The sequence below is a fragment of the Mastigoproctus giganteus genome, chromosome 3, assembly GCF_048544385.1.
Source record: "Mastigoproctus giganteus isolate SK-2022 chromosome 3, ASM4854438v1, whole genome shotgun sequence".
NCBI lineage: Eukaryota > Metazoa > Arthropoda > Arachnida > Uropygi > Thelyphonidae > Mastigoproctus > Mastigoproctus giganteus.
Genome location: NC_143577.1, coordinates 51,034,369 through 51,052,233, shown reverse-complemented (window position 1 = coordinate 51,052,233; position 17,865 = coordinate 51,034,369). Strand labels below are relative to the sequence as shown.

General features: G+C 37.3%; 1 protein-coding gene across 1 annotated transcript in view; it reads left to right on the top strand.

Annotated features, from left to right (window-relative positions):
- LOC150087952 (ER degradation-enhancing alpha-mannosidase-like protein 3) overlaps nucleotides 1–17,865 on the top strand; it is a 247,990-nt gene that overhangs the window by 191,659 nt on the left and 38,466 nt on the right. The window contains exon 17 of the mRNA XM_090369977.1: nucleotides 11,746–11,827. Within this exon, the coding sequence (XP_090226103.1) occupies nucleotides 11,746–11,827 (82 nt within the window). The remainder of the gene's footprint in view (nucleotides 1–11,745; nucleotides 11,828–17,865) is intronic.

The window sequence follows — 17,865 nt, the reverse complement described above, 5'->3', positions numbered from 1 at the left end:
CATCTACAGCAAGGTGTGAAACGTGAAAGTTAAAAGTATGCTTGCTAATAAATAAAATGCTAATGAAAATTGGAAAAGATTGGCCTTCTTCCCAAAAAAATCTTTTGAGAATAGGAGGGAAAAAGGAATTTAATTGTTTTTTGTTTTTGTATTAAATAAATAATTCTCACATGATTTATTTAAATTTTTATATTAGGTTTCTGTATTAGCTATGTTGTTTAAAAAATTGATTCAGTGGTTATAAGCAAATAAATAAATGTTTATACACAATCTCTCTCTTCCACTCACTGTCACATACATGATGTGCATGTCCTCTGGTTTTCCCACTTGTCACACATTTGAAGAGGTCTGATTTCAAGTCCTGTTATAGACTGGAGAAATTTCTTAAGGCATTTACAATAAGAGGGAATGTACTTTGCTGATCATAGATGGTGGGAGTAAGTTTTTCACCTGACTTATTCCTGGTTTTTCAGCAAGCACAACATGCATATTGGCTCATGAACTGAGCACACACACTGAGCTGATTTTACATTAGCAACACATTCAAAATAGAGAGAGAGAGAGAGAGAGAGAGAGAGAGAGAGAGAGAGAGAGAGAGAGAGAGAGAATCTTTAATGCCCTTCACGGCCAAAAAGCTCTTGGAACCACTTTTTGTCTATAATACAGCCTCTACACATCTTGGTATGGATTTCACAAGGTGCTGCTGAATGTCCTCTAGTAATGCTACCTATTCATTGCACAATGTGTCCAGTAATGTCCACATGTTGATAGTTGTAGCATTGAATGTCCTTTTCCAGTAGACCCCAAACATGCTGAATTTAGTTGAGGTTAGATGAGTTGGGTGGCCATTGGAGGATGAAGAATTCTGTATCGTGTTCCTGAAACCATTTAGCAGCCTGCTGGGCCTTGTGACATGGCATGTTGTCTTGTTTATAGACACTGGACTCGTGAATGGGTGTACTTGGTCCACAATGATGAAAAGTTAGGCATTCCCACTGAGCCATTGATTAACAGTGATCAGAAGACCCAGGACATGCCAAGAAAATATGACCGAACCCTAACACCACTGCCTCCAGCCTGCAGATGGCAACAGCGCATCCAGATGCCGTGGCCTCATGTTGCTTTATCCAAGCGTGGATGCTCCCATCGGCATGATAGAGTTGGAAATAGGATTATCAGCTCAGGCAGCAGATTTCCACATGTCATTGGTCCAGTTTTGGTGTGGATTCCCATGATGGCCATTCGACTGCCATAGCCTATACAAGCTGATGTTGACTTATATTATTTACTTATATGTTGTGTATTTTCTGTATATATATTCAGCTGAATATTACTTTGTACATATACTAAACGTGTGCTGAGAATAAAAGTAATGTAATTGTCCTTATATTACAATACTATTTAAAATAGTTATTGTTAGCAGGTGTGTCAGAGGGAGGTCCTGGAATTGGAGTCTCCCTTCAGAGAATGATGGACCACTCTGGTGTGGTTTATGCTGGTTCTCAAAACTTGTGAATCAATTTTTTTTTATTGTTGTTTTTTTATATATATATATTTGGAAACAGGATGCACTTTTTACTCACTTCCATTTTACTCCACTTGAGGATAAACATGAATAGTGTTCTGTTACTTCCACTAATTTAATGTTAACAGCTTTCTTGATCTTTTCTCACTTAGCAACTGAATGTCTCAGCAATTGACAAACTAAGTCATGAGCATTAGGTTGCCTACAGGCAGTGTCATGGTCACCTCAAGGTTGAACTAGTGGGAGGGATTCTGTAACAAGTAAATAGGTAACTCTCAAGTCACTTTTTCTTGAGAAAAGGCAAAATTGCACTACTTCAATTGGAGGAATGCCTACACCTAAAGGAGTCATAACAAGTGTGCTTGTCAGTTTTGTGGTCAGTTGGTACACAAAAAAAAAAGTTTGTTTGTTGCTTATAGCATTGATTCTTCAGTATATAATGAATCCTCCTCACTTACTGTGTTAATTCTTTGTTCACACAGATTTATGTTTTATTGTCTATTATCTATTTAATATTCATCTTACTTATTATTCTTTCCTTAGTAAATACTCGTGATATTCTTGAGGAAAGAGCAGTTTAGAACTTGGCTTCTGCATGATGATCATCAAAGTGTTTAAGTTCTTAAAAAGATTGAGCAAATTTAATGATATGGTTATATTTTCATCTTTCAAGGATTATGCGAACCAAGAGACTTAAACTCAAGTCATGCAAGGATGATTTTAGATTAGATGTAAGAAAATGTGTTTATTCAAAGAGCAGACAGTTATTGTAACAAATAACTACCTACTGTTCTAGAATTGGGAGATTATGTAGATTTAAAGAGGGATTGAATAAGAATTTGCAAGAACAACATAAAATATCAACCTAAAGAAACTTTTTTTTTTTATGGCAGACTATATATTTATACACTGAGTTGCCACTTTATTAGGTACACCCCTGCTGTGCACACAAATGGTTTGTCCCACAACATTGCAAGTCACACGACCACAGTTGTGGATATAAATGCAGCAGAGCAACCTTTGTAGTATCAGTTAAGCATACAAACCATAGCAAGAATGGGGAAAAGGAGTGATCTAACGGACTTCGAATGTGGCATGGTAGTAGGTGCAAGACGTGCGGGACAAAGCATCTCTGAAACGGCAGTTCTCCTGAACTTTTCACGCACCACAGTTTCAAGGGTGCATCGAGAATGGTGCAACAAACAGAAAATATCCTCTCAATGGCACTCCTGTGAAAGAAAATTGCTTGTTGATGAGAGAGGTCAGAGGAGGATGGCTAGAATTGTGCAAGCAAACAGATGGGCCACAATGTCACACCACATCAGAATACAACCTTGGTGTGCAGAACAAAATATCACAATGTATTGGACTACAACAGCCGACAACTACATCGCGTACCTTTGTTATCAATGAAGAATAAGAGAGCACGCCTCCTGTGGGCACAGCAACACCAGGACTGGACTATCGAGGATTGGAAAACAGTTGCTTGGTGTGATGAGTCAAAGTTCCTGGTGGAGGGCTCAGAATTTGGGGAAAACAACATGAATCCATGCACCCGTCATGTCTGACGACTACTGTGCAAGGTGGTGGGGGTAGTGTTATGGTGTGGGGAATGTTTTCTTGGCACACGTTGGGTCCATTGATACCCATAGATTCACGTCTGAATGCCAAATCGTACCTAAACATCATTGCTGACCAAGTGCATCCATTCATGTTGACAGTTTATCCTCATTCAGGTGGTTACTTCCAGCAGGATAATGTGCCAGTGCACAAAGCCCGAATCACTAAGGAATGGTTCCAGGAACATGAAAATGATTTCTTTGCTGCAGTGGCTCGCTCAGTCTGCAGATCTCAATCCTATTAAACATCTTTGGGATGAGCTGGAAAGGGCTGTTCACTGCAGGCCTACACCTCCGTCAAATCTCAAGGAACCGCATGACACACTCATGTCTGCATGATGCTCCATTCCATCACGTTTTCAGCATCTTGTTCAATCCATGCCTAGATGAATTCAGGCTGTTTTGAAGGCTAAAGGAGTCTCAACACGCTACTATGTAGGTGTACCTAATAAAGTGGCAGCACAGTGTATATATATGCTGTGCTTTCTTGCACGGTTCTGCCATTTTAATACTAATATATATTTTGATATATCTCTTAAATAGAAGAGTCACGGAGCAGTCCCATCATTGCTGAATTTTTTGTGACGTCTGATTTCACAGTCACCATCATTCTGGTCTCTCTCTCTCTCTCTCTCTCTCTCTCTCTTTTTTTTTTTTTTTTTTGAGGAAAGCATAATTTCCAAGGATATATATTGCCTTTAGTCCCCGCCCTCCATTATTCCCCCCAGACTTCTTGTAGTAATTTCTGAAGGACAAAAGCTTATTACAATAACCATAATGACTGCTGCAATGGAATAAAATATTTAATATGAAGTGGCAGCATTCAGTATCAGTATTAAGTGCTGCCACATTGAGCAAGTATAGGCAAACATTTTTTGTGTTCTTTCATAAAAGGGATAAGAACATTGTCCTTTGGCTTTTTCGTTTATTATATTACATGAATGTGGCCATATAAATCCCATGGTGTCCTATTAATGATTTATCGAACACCATCCTGTAAAGATAGAGAGGTCATAATCCCACTGTATAAGGCAATTGTAAGTCGACCACATTTGGAATACTGTGTTCAAGTATGGAGACCATCTGATAAGACATCAAGCTTCTTGAAAGGGTCCAGAGATGGACAACTTGAATGGTGAGATCAACAGAAAGGCAACTGTATGAGGAAAGACTCCGATTATGTGGGCTACAGAGCTTGGCAACCAGGCACCTCAGAGGTAACCTGAATGATGATTATAAAGCTCTGAAATGGATTAGTAAAATGAATGAAGGTGGAATTTTCATTGTTCTAATTAATTCCAGAACTAGGGGATATAAATACAAATTACAGGGCTTGAAATTTAGATTAGTCTAGAAAGTTTTCTTTTAGCCAGTGAGTCATTAATAGCTGGAACAAGTTGCCCATGCAGGTAGTTGAGGCTGACAGTTTGAATAAATTCAAAGATCTACTGCAGAGGTTGGAAACCTTTTTTGAGTGAAGAGCCATTTTTGATCTGATTAAAAAAGAGAGAGAATCCAAAGTGCTGCACCTCGGCTCAAACTGGGGGGGGGGGATTTATAAATGGAATAGAGTGGGAAGGTGTTTTATTAAAAAATATATATACAGTCAGTCCTCGTATAACACGTGTTTACACTACACGAAACAATCATACACGATTTATAAATAGGGGAACGATATCTTATATAACACGAACCGAATTCGCTTATGCACTATTCGCCTTTGTGTTTACAAGAAATGGCAGTCGAACCATTTTTACAAGAAATGGCAGAATCACCCCAACCAAACGCAACACGATAGGAATGAAGAGAATATTCTGAAAATGTATTTATGTTTTTTTATATCAGTGAAGGGGGAACACATTTCACCATAATAACGTAAAAACCCACACAATTCCAGCTATCGGTATAATCGCAAATGCAATTAGATCGAGTTTACTACCAGTTTATAACAGATTCCACTAGCAGAAACTCAACTGGAAATTGTTTTTATTGTTTTATGGTAGTAACCCCCAGAATTGTGCTTTAGTAAAATGTGAGGTGTTAATAGTGTATCTCTGCCTTTACAGTGTTGTTTATTCAGTTGCTACACACGCGCAGCTTTGTTTATGTGTATCAAACGTGCCTCCTCGTTTTATAATTGTGCTTTATTCCCTAAAAATTAGTAAAATACTTAAAAGGCGTGAAAAGGAAGCGTCCTGGTGAAGACACTGCAGACTGGGTCAAAAATTCTTACCCGGGAAAATTTATAGTGGCCTCATACAATGGTTTATTGCCAAAATCACTCCGGCCCACCGGGGTTTCCCCGGCAAGGCTTATGGCCAGTCCGCCTCTGTCGATAGAGAAAAATATGAAATTGTGAAACGCTTTGAGCGAAATGAAAGACTATGTGATATTGCACGTGCTACAGACCTAAATGAGGCAACGCCGAGAATTACAAAGAATGCAGAGAAAATAAAAATAACTTTCATAGCAGGAACAATTCAAAGTGTAATTAAAATCCATTAGATTAAGACACAAAGAATTGGAAGAGATGCAACGGCTGTCATCTGTTTGGATAGAAAATCAAACAAAAAACAAGTTTGCTTACGATAGAAGCAAAAGCATTAGCAATATTTTATTACGTAATAGTCGTAATAAAATACGTAAGTATTTTATTCGTAAAAAATACTTACATATTTTTTATTATTTCATCATCATCATCAGCCATTTTTAATCCACTGCAGGATGAAGGCCTCTCCAGCAACTTTCCAGTTCCTTCTGTTTTGAGTACTGGCCATCCATTTACTACCCAAAAACTCATGAATTTCATCTATCCATCTCCGCCTTTGTCTTCCAGGGTTTCTTCTAGCTCCTCTTGGGTACCATTCTGTTATTTTCTTAGTCCATCTGTCATCATGTCTTCGAGCTATGTGTCCTGCCCAAGACCATTTTAGTTCTTTAGTTTTGATAAGAATGTCCTTTACTTGAGTTTGCTGCCTAATCCATGTGTTTCTCTTCTTATCTAACAGTCTGATTCCCAATATAATTCGTTCCATTCTTCGCTGTGTAGTTCTCAGCTTCTCTTCCATTCTTTTGGTGAGTGCCCAAGTTTCACTTCCATAAGTCATGGTGGGGAGTATACATTGGTTCATTATTTTACGTTTCAGACAAACTGGGATATTGCTCTTCAGTGTGTGACTATATTTCCTGAATGCTATCCATCCAAAATTTATTCTTCTCTTGACTTCCAGCCATTTATCATTATTACAACTAATAACTTGTCCCAGATAAGTATATGACTCCACCTTTTCAATTACTGCTCCTTCAATCATTATTTCCCTTTCCGTGGCATACTTGTTCATATTCATACTGATGAATATGTTTAGCCATATTCATCTTTAGTCCAAAATCCTTACTAACTGTGCATAACTGATTAAGATTTTCCTCTAATTCTTTGGGATCGTGGCTTATAACCACAATGTCATCTGCAAATCGTAAATGGTTTAGGTACTCTCTGTTCACATTGACTCCTTTCTGCGACCAGTCTAATCTTCTGAAAGCTTCCTCAAGGGCAGCAGTAAACAGCTTCGGAGATATTGTGTCTCCTTGTCGAACTCCTTTCTCAATTTTAAATTTGCTACTGTCTTTGTCTAGTCTAATAAAGGAGGTAGCACTCTCATATATTTTCTTCAAAATCATAATATATGGGGTATCTATGCCTTGTCTTTCCAGTGCCCGAAACATTGCCTTATGCTGTATGGAGTCAAATGCCTTTTCATAATCCACAAATGCCAGGCATAATGGTGTTTTATATTCATTCGCTTTCTCCATTAGCTGTGATATTACGTGAAGGTGATCCATAGTTGAGAATCCTGTCCTAAAGCCAGCTTGCTCTTTTGGTTGATTCTCATCAAGTATTCTTTCTAATCTGTTAGTAATGACCCTTGTGAACAACTTGTAGATATGGGATAACAAGCTAATTGGTCTATAATTTCCAATTTCTGATTTATCTCCTTTCTTATGCAGCAAAACTATGATTGCATTATTCCACTGCTTAGGCATCACACCTTTTCTAATGCACTTTGTGAAGAGCCTTGTCAGTTTTTGTGTTATGTCTCTTCCTCCCAATTTTAACAACTCTACAGTAACTTCATCTTCCCCCGGGGCTTTCCGATTCTTCATTTTCTTCAATGCATGTTCTACCTCATCAGGAAGAATATCGGGTATGTCGTATGTGTTGCTACTTTGCAATCCATGTTCCCCACTGCTGGTATCATTCCCTCGCTCCTTGTATAATTCTCTATAGTAGTCTTCTGCTATTTGAATTATGCCTTCTCTGCTGTTTATAAGTACACCATCGCTATTCTTCAGTTTCAGTATCATTTGTCTTTCTGTATTACTGCTCATGGCTGCTGATTTAAATCCTTTGTTTTCCCTTAATGCTTGTTCTACTTTTCTTGTGTTAAATCTTCTTATGTCCTCTCTGAGTCTCTTTCTAATGGCTTTGCATAACTCAGTATACTCAATTTTCTCCCTGTCAGTGTTTTTCTTGCTCTTCATTTATCGTCTTTGGTTCATCATGACAAGTGTTTCTTGACTAATTTTTTCTTCTTTGGATTTCTGTTTCCCTATAGGTTTCTTGGGCTTTATCACTTTCAGAAAGTTGTAATATTCCTCGTCGATATCTTGGTCCTGAGCAGTCTGCAGAAGCTCAAACTTGTTCTTAAGTTCCAGTACATACTGCTTTTTCTCCTCCTCTGTTATTTCAAAGACCTTTGTATTATTTACTCGAGTCAGTTTTTTCCTTTCCTTTCCTACATCTATATCAAGTGTACATCTTACCATTCTGTGATCACTTCCAACATTTACCTTATTCAGGATGGTAACATCATTCACAATATATCTTCTGTTAGTGAGGATGAAGTCGATTTCATTAGTTGTTAATCCATTTGGACTCTTCCATGTCCACTTTCTGTTCGCCCTTTTCTTGAAAAAAGTGTTCATTACTGACAGTCCTTGAGATTCTGCAAATTCCACAAGTCTTTCACCTCTTTTATTTCTTTCACCAATTCCAAAATTTCCTATAGTTCCTCTTTCTGCGCTGTTTTGCCTTTTTCCAACCTTAGCATTGAAGTCCCCCATAATAATAGTGTAGTGGGTTTTCTGCTCATCAAAAGACTCTCAATTTCAGTGTACATTTCTTCAACCTCTTCATCATCATGGCTTGATGTTGGTGCATAAATCATTATAATCTTTAGCTTATACCTCTTAGAAATCTTGAATATTAGTCTTGACACCCTTGGTGATGCACTTTTGAATTCCAAAATGTTGTTTTTTATATCTTTATGGACCAGAAAGCCAACTTCACCTTCACTCCTTTCACTATTTCCATTGGTGTACAGCAGATTTCCACTTGATAAACTTATAAGTGATTCATTATTCCAATTCACATTTTCTAATTCCTTTTCCAGCTCTAATATCCTGTCTTCACCGATGAGCGATCGTACGTTATAACAGGCCATTTTATTATTTATTATATTATAATAAAATATAATATAATAATAAAAAATATTATAAAAAATATAATATTTTTTATTACGTATTTTAATCGTTATAAAATACATAAGTATTTTATTACGATTATTTATTGTGTTTGGTAATGTTTTGGCTACAAATGTGTGATCAATCTTGGGTGTCGGCACCTAACCCTATTTTTCCCATAGGGCCTGTTGTTTATATTGCATGATTTTGCATTGCACGAGGGTTTCTAGGAACACAACTATCTTGCTATACGAGGACTGACTGTATATATATATATTATGAAATATTTATTAATACTGAAAAAACATAACAAACATCCAATTAGGTACGAATTAATGTGACTTTTACTGCTGAACTTGTTGAGTGAGTATCTCAACATCAGGTGAGTATGCCATAATTTTCATCTTTAAAGATGCTGAGAGACTTGCGTTGTTCAGACGGTTTCTTAATTTATTTTAATATAATTTGTGTTTGAAAATATTTGCCTGCAGAAATACGTTGAATAAACAACTGAGAGAAGTCCAGATGCAAATATTTTTAAATTTATATACTTATCCGGTAGGCTACTTCACGCATCGAACACAATTTGGTCTTGCTTTTTCAACTCATCTATCGGTGTCCATTTGTGTAGAATTACAAGGGCAGCCTTTTGCCTCTCGAAATACTGAAATTGAGTATTTCGAGAGTTTTAAGGCATTTTAGTCTTGCACTCCACATGTCCTTGATTTTTAAGTCCTCTTAACTCCATTTTAAATTGTGCTTCTTGTGGGCTAAAAGTTCAAGAGCTGCAGTTACATGTTCAAAGAGCCACAGGTTGCCGACCCTTGGTCTACTGCATACTTACCTGTGTGGGGAGGGTAGCATATAATTTGTTTTCTTATCTACTTGTTTGGTGTTTTTTTTTTTTTTTTTTTTTCCCCCAGTGCAGCAAATACACCGATGAGCCAAAACAGTATGACTAGCAAGTTGTTATGCAAATCGAAGGAACTGCAGGTGAACTATGGCACGTGCACGGGTCGGAACACAGTATAAAAAACACCTGATACTGAGCTCCGTTAATCAGTGTTGCTCTTGTTCTTCAAATGGAAAAGGCAGAGGACTTAAGCAAGTTTCACAAAGGCCAGATTGTAATGGCGGTCAGAGCATATCCAAAACGGCACGGCTGATGGGGTGATCGCGATCAGTCGTGGTTAGTACCTACTGAAAGTGGTCCGAGGAGGGAACCCACAAACCGCCAGCAAGGTGTTGAATGACCACGGCTCATCGATGCTCGAGGTGAGCGAAGGCTCTCCCGGATGGTACATGGCAACACGGATGGTACATGGCGACTGTGGAACAACTCACTGGTAATTAGAATGCTCGTGACGGGAGTAATGTGTTACAACACAGAGTACATCAAACCCTGTTGAAAATGGGGTTGCGTAGCCGCTCCGAGTGCCCGTGTTAACCACGGTTCACCGACAACAGTGCCTACAATGGGCATGCGAATATCGAAACTGGACATTGAGTGATTGGAAGAAGGTTGTCTGGTCCAATGAATCATGTTTCCTGTTGCATCATATTGACGGCTGGGTATGTGTGCACCTGGATGCACCGGTGGTGTCATGCTTTGGGCGATGTTCTGCGGGATACCCTGGATCCAGTCATCCATGTGCCTGGCACTCTGATGCCTACTACCTACCTAAACATCATTGCTGACTAGGTACACCCTTTCATGGCAACTGTCTTCCCTTCTTTTGTTATTTTATTTATTTTTTATTTTTTTTGTTATTTAGTTTTTAGGAGCATTAGCAATTAAGGCCATATTGCTCCGGGGATATGTGGTGGTCATTCCCTGACCTTTCCGCATCCTCCGTATTTGGTGGTCACGGGCTCGAACCCCGGTCTAATCAAGAAGCATGTGCTACGCACTGCTGCTCCTGCCCACCTGGCTACGGAGGCGTCACTTCTTCCCATCTGGTGGTGCCATCTTTCAGCAGGATAATGCACCATGCCACACCGCTCGGACTGTTCGAGACTGGTTTGCGGAACATGAGGAAGACTTCCAGGTATTGCCCTGGCCTCCAAATTCTGCAGACATTAATCCCGTTGAGCATCAGTGGTTTGTGTTGGAATAGCAATTCTGATTTGCAGCATCACAACCACGGACCTTACAGGAGTTTAAGGATCTGCTGGTTATGTGTTGGCACCAGATACCACAAGACACATTTAGAAATCTTGTAGCATCCATGCATCGCTGGGTACGAGCTGTTTTGGCTGCACATGGAGGATCAACATCATATTAGGTAGGTGGTCATAATGTTTTGGCTCATCGATGTATGGTGCAAGGTAGCGTGTGGCTTCCTTTTGCTATACTATTGTTATTGTGATATAATATTAACACAATATTATGATATATTGTGTTATTGTGATATACTATTGCTATTGTGTATTATACAATAGTATAATACACAATATATATACAAAATACTAAATATATACTAAATATAAATATATATATATACAAAATATATACAAAATACTATTGCTATTGTGTATTATCCTAACATCATTTCATTTGTGGCTTATTCAGTTGATGCACCAAAAAACTACCACTCGACCAACTAACCATCCATTGTTTATTCTTTGGAGATACACTCACTTCACTAGGTTGAATTGCAAAGAAAACACTATATTTCTCATTATATTTATTATTATTGTTTGAAAAGGAGGTGCCGAACAGTATGTTCTCTGTTTTGCAAAAGTCACTGTGACATAGAAGGGGGAAAAAAAAACAAAAAAACTACAGGATGTCTAAAACATCCTATAGTTTTAATTTTATGGCTTGGAGTCATATCATTTAGTAATTTAATGAATTCTTTTTCTCTTAAAAATATGCCCTCTATTGCAGAATGCTGAGTTTGCCACTGATTTTTAGAAGGTCAAGATCAGATTTCATCAGAAACTAGAGAGAGAGAGAGAGAGAGAGAGAGATAACTAATTATGTTTTTTCTCTTCTCATTTTCTTTTTATCAGATTGTCACCACCTATAATGATAAATCATATGTTTTTGAAATTAATAAGTTTGATTTAATTATCTAGGCAGAAACTCCTGAAGAAGCTGAAGAGGGAGTATATTTTATGCAGGACATGATAGAACTTTCAAAATCTCAAAGTCAGCAAGGTAAGTATTATTGCTTTATTAACATAATTTTTAGGTTATTATATTATACCTACAAATACAAATTTACCTGAATCTAAAACTACTCTGAATATATAATTATCCTTTTAAAAGTTCCAAAGTATAGGAAAATTTTTTCCCAGCAAGATTACTGGTCAACTCCTAGATAACAGCTGTAATGGACTGCCAGAGTAAAACAGTGTGAGAATAAATAAATAAATAAAAAGTAAATAATAAATAAATTTCCATTTGCACTTTGTACAGCCTCCACAGCTGGAAGAGTTCATAATTTCATTGTAATTGTTTCTCTGTATCTGTTAAGCCAGCATAACAGCTGGCAGTGGGCCCTGCATTTTTTGTAATAGATATACTAAAAAGAATAAATATATTAGGCTACGGATTAGTAATTCGCTATAAGACCAGTGATATATCACCATATTTTTCCGTAGTAGTAAAAACTACAGAAGTATGGTAAATGGCATTGATTTAATTGTATCTCATATTGTGACTACCTTCACAACAAGTACCATGTGTTGCACTACCTCGAATAAGTAATGCTTCACCAGTTTACAGACACTATTCTAATACTTTGTGGCCTTAGTTTCCTTGGTACAATATCAGAATCAGAACAACATTCATGGCCTGCATCCCTCCCCCTCCATTCTTACATGATATGAATATCATAATATCAAAAGTATCCTTGCGGGAATTCTTTAGGTATGTTTTTACCATGATTTAGTAGCTGATGATATTATTGAAGGACAGCATCAGGTGCGAACTCAGACTCAGCAAACTGAAATGTATGACACTAAGGTATGGTCACACTGCATCATACGAGTATTTATAAGTCATGCCTCTTATTATTGGTAGGATCATCAATACCTTGATAAGAGCCTGAATTTGTCATGGCACAATGGCAACAAAATCAGAAAATATACTGATTGATCACTTTATTAAGTGTGGATCAGCATCTCTTGGGGCACCTACTTGCGATGATCCACATTGACTCAATTGCTCCCCATGGTTGTTGAAAATTGGATAGTTGTGGAATTTCTACTCCAAGGAGCTTATTAAACCACATCATCCTTTCTCCAGGTGCTCAATGAATTGATATCTGTTGATTGAGTAGGCTCAATTTACTCTCATGTTCCAGTCAGTTGTCACCAGTTCTATACAATCCTGGTTTTGTGACATAGCACATTATCTGTTGGAAAAATCCATCTTACTGAAGTGACCACACAGTGTATAAAGTAATAATTTTTTATTCTTTTTACCTCTGGTTTATGAAATAGAGATAGGAAGTGTAAAATTATATGGCATGGAATTGCTATATTTTTATACAACAGTGAGTTTTAGTTCTTCTAGTTGTGATAATAGTAGACTGTCCTCAAAATATTTCAAAAATGTTCAGATTAAACAGCAATCATTGCAGCTAGCTAAAGTTGCTCTTATATTACACACAACAGAGCTTACAAAACAATGGATAATGATAGTCTGAAAGTAATCATTTTGGTCACGATGGAAATGTAACTTTGCATGCCCTAGCAGGAATGACTGTCATCACTTCAGATATGCTGGAGGGACCTGCTCTATATCTTGTATACAGACTATTCCTTACACTCTTTGCTTGTAGCAGCCTGAAAATAGAAATAACTTGTGAGGTTCATCACTTTTAACTGATACCATACTCTTCTGCCATCTGTGCAAAATAGTCTAAATGTAAATTCATCTAACCATGTGATTCATTTGTCATTTGCTATTACTGAATAACAGCAAATGGCAAATGAGTATTTTCAATGGAAATGAATGGTGCTTGATCTCAGATGTTCAAGTTCCTTGCTCCCATGGCTTAATTTCAGTTGCAGAAAAACAAATATGTGTTTTTCTTTAGAAGTAACAGTTAAAAATTATTTAAAAAAACTACAGTTCCTTAATACTGCATTCTGTCAAGTTTCTAATACCAATGCCTAATAAGAATACCACTGTTTAGTGTATTTATTAAAAATATGTTTGTTAAATATGGGCAAGTCTTTGTATCAAATATCAGATAATTATATGCTTGTAAAAGGGGCAGTCAGTTAGGTCTGATATGTTATAAAATTTCTTAATTTGCAAGGCAAAGAAGCAAAACAAATCCATGAGGAGATGAAAGCTGTATATGCAAAGGATTGCTCATCATATGAGGCTATGAAAATTGGAACAGACAGTTCAGGTATGGGCAAAATAGTGTGTTTGATGACCCAAGAGAAAGAAGACATACTCAGCAACAGACCCTACCATTGTGCTTAAAGTAGAACAGCTAGTCCTTGAAAACAGATGTGTGACTATAAATTTCATAGCAAATGAAGCGAATATTAGCCATGGGTCTGTTTGCCCCATAATGCAGGGGGTCTGTTTGCCCCATAATGCAGGAGGTCCTGCATCCCAGTGCGTTCCAAGACTGTTGACTCCTCATCAAAAACTCCATTACTGAGAACTCCAAAAACTTGCAAAAACTCCAAAACTCCATTATTGTAGCTTTATAGAGAGCATTTTGATGATATAATTCATGCAGCAATATCTGAATTGTGACAATGGATCAATGCTGATACATTGCTATGACCCAGAAACAAAACAGATGAGCAAACAGTGGAATCATTCATTTCGACCAACCCCCAAAAAAGCCGTGGTTCGATTATCTGCCAACAAGGTCATGTTGTCAGTCTTTTTGGTCTCTTAAGGTGTAAAGGGGAGGGGGGTTTCTAAAAGGCAACAGCATCCCAGGAGGGTACTAAAAAACCTTAGGAAAGTTGACGTTATCAAGTTGAAGAGATGCTCCTGCTTGCAGGGCTTGCTCTCACGGTGGAATTTGCAGTTGGGTGTGGCTTTGAAAATCTGTAGCATCCACTTTATTCTCGTGACTTCTCACCTACAGACCTCTTCCTTTTACTTAAAGTAAAGAAACTATTACAGAGCTACAGATTTCAGGCTGATGAGGTTCATAGATGGAAAAAAAGATGTATAGTTCTAGAAAGTTGCTGCATAGAGGATGAAATTGTCGGGCAAGGGTAAATGCTTATTGACACCCCTCATATTGTTTATAATAAGCCTGTATTCTGATTTAATTAGTTAAGTGTCCTTTTTTGTAATTTGTAATTAAAAAGAGGGTGAATGAAATATAGGGTGTCAGTGTAAACATGTTTTATTTTAATTACAATATCTGAGCAAAAACATAGTTATAATATCTAAAATTAAATATTATTTAACTTAAACTTAAATATAATTGTATATCAGGAGACCTCACTTCACCATCTAACAGTTGTAGAATAAATTTTGCACTATCCAATTGAGGAATATTACTCTTAAAATGTCCAGTTTAGGACAGCCAGATTTCAGTAATTCTGGCAGTATATGTTCTTGTGCTTAAAACTATGTTTACACTGATCTTTACACTGATAGAACTTTGTATTTCAGTCCATTCTTTGCTCTTGATGTCTTTTGAAATGCTAGGATTTTGGCAGTATGTTGCTATTTGTAGTATTATTATAAACAGAATTGCATTGCATGGGCTTGTTTGACACATCAGTTTGAGTTGGGACAGATTGCAAATATGGACGAAGTCCCCCTTCAATTTGATGTCTCAAGTAACAGAACTGTTGATAAGAAGGGGGTGAAAACTGTAACCGTGAAGACAAGTGGACATGAAAAGAGCCATTATACAGTTGTTCTAGCTTGTTGTGCTGACGGAACCAAGCTGTCTCCTATGCTGATTTTCAAATGCAAAACAATGCCAAAAGAAGATATTCCTCATGGAGTGATTGTCCACGTTCAACACAAGGGTTGGATGGATCAGGATGGGATGAAGATCTGGTTTGAGAAAGTTTGGAGCAGGAGACCAGGTGGGCTCTTACACAAACCTGCCCTATTGGTGCTTGATCAGTCAGGGCACACATAACAAAAAACACAAAGAAGATTGCTGCAGAGCAAAAAACAAAACTTGCCGTCATACCTGGAGGCTTGACATCCCAGCTCCAACCACTTAATGTCAGCATTAAAAAACCCTTCAAAGCTGCCATGAGAGATGAATGGAACCAATGGATGAAGTCTTCTGGGGACAATTTGACACCAGCATGAAGAGTGAAGAAACCAACTATAGGAGAAGTTTGTACCTGGGTGAAAAGATCCTGGGATAATATCAAGATTGAGATCGTTGTCAAGTCATTTAAGAAGTGTGGCATTTCAAATGCCATAGATGGAACTGAGGACGAGGCAATATATGAAGACAGTGATTCATCATCAGACACAGATGAGGAAAAGCTAATGGATGGGAGTTTTGACAGTGATGAGGAGTTGTATGAATTTTATGATGAATAAAACTTGAGTTCAATAACTTGATGTAATACATTTTTTTTTTCAAATTTCGGGCCCCAAAATTAAGGTGCATCTTATACATGGGGAAATACGGTAAGTTTCTTTGTTTTATTTAAGATATTTCTGCTCCATGAACAGAATTTAACCTGCCGATAGCCTTTCTACCATCTGCAATTCTGTTATTGATCTCTGCTTGGGATGATCCATCACTTTGTAAGATTGATCCCAAATATTTGAATTTATCAACTTATTTGATTTTAAAGCTTGCAATATTTAGAATGTGTCCTCATCCTGAAGACAACATTTCAGTCTTGCTAAAATTGATTTTTAGACCCTATTGTTTATATTCCTCAAACAATTGATGACATGCATAGTCTGCATCTTCTAAGTCTTGTACTATCACCATCTGATCGTCTGCAAAAAGTAAATTGTGAATATAGGTGTTCTTATTAATCGGCAATCCCATTTTATTGCATTTTTTTGACCAGGATCTTAGGCAGATGTCAATATAAATTTTGAAAAGTGTTGGTGACATGCAGCAGCCTTGTAATAAGCCTTTTGAAGTGTGTAATTCAGGTGACAAAGCTGATCCCACTTTAATCCCGCATCTATTATTCCTATAAATTGTCCTAATAATGTTAATCAGTTGTCCATAAATATTTGCCTCTTTCAGTGCTTCCCATAACAGTTTTCTTGGAACACTGTCATATGCCTTTTCAAGATCAATGAAAATCATAAAGATTTCTTTTCCTTTCGATTGGCATTTTTCAAGGCTCTGTCGTACTGTTGAGATATGGTCTATATGTGACCTCCCGGCTGAAAAACCACTTTGTTCTTCTGACACCTGCATTCGGGCTTCTAAATGGTTCCTGATCCATTTTCCAAGAATCCTTAGCGGGTTCAGGATGCATATTCCTTTGTAATTTGAACATCTTCCGATTGCCCTTATAAATTGATGTAATATATCCTGTTGTCATTTCTTTCAGTATTTCTTCTCCTCTCAGTATACCATTTAACAGTTTTTGTATCAGAACAGCCACTCCTCTTCCTCCGTATTTCAGAAGTTCCATATAAACTCCTCCAGGTCCAGGTAATTTGCCATTCTTTCCTTCCTTCCTTTATCAAGAGTTCCACTTCCCTAACAGAAACTTTTAAGCCCAAGTCTTCTACACCAAAATCCTCCACCGTCTTGAACTCTTCCCGGTCTTCTTTTAAAAGTCCTTCATAGTACTTCATCCAGTCTTTCAAAGGTATTAATTGCAAACCAGCATTCTATTTATTCTGTTTTCTCAAGTCTTTAAAGACCTTCCATAATTCTGCTGATCGCTTGAAGCCCAATTCGCTATTAATATTCTCGCATTTCCTTTCCCGTTCTTCATTTTTAGCTTCTATTACCAACCGATTGGCTATTTTCTTATTTTCAACATAAATGTTCCTATATGCATCATTCCTATCATCCAGCCATTTCTGATATGCAAGTTTCTTTTCCTTTACAGCAGCTCTTACGTTTTCTGTAATCCAGGTCTTTTTTGGTCCTTGGCTCTTCTTTTTGCCTAGGATTTCATGAGCTATTTTTTTTACAATATTTTTTAAATATTCATATATTTCTTCAGTATTACCTTTTATCTGTATGTTAATTGCAGCATCCAATCTCTGGGGGAAGTTGTTTCTAATGCTGTTGTCCTGAAGTA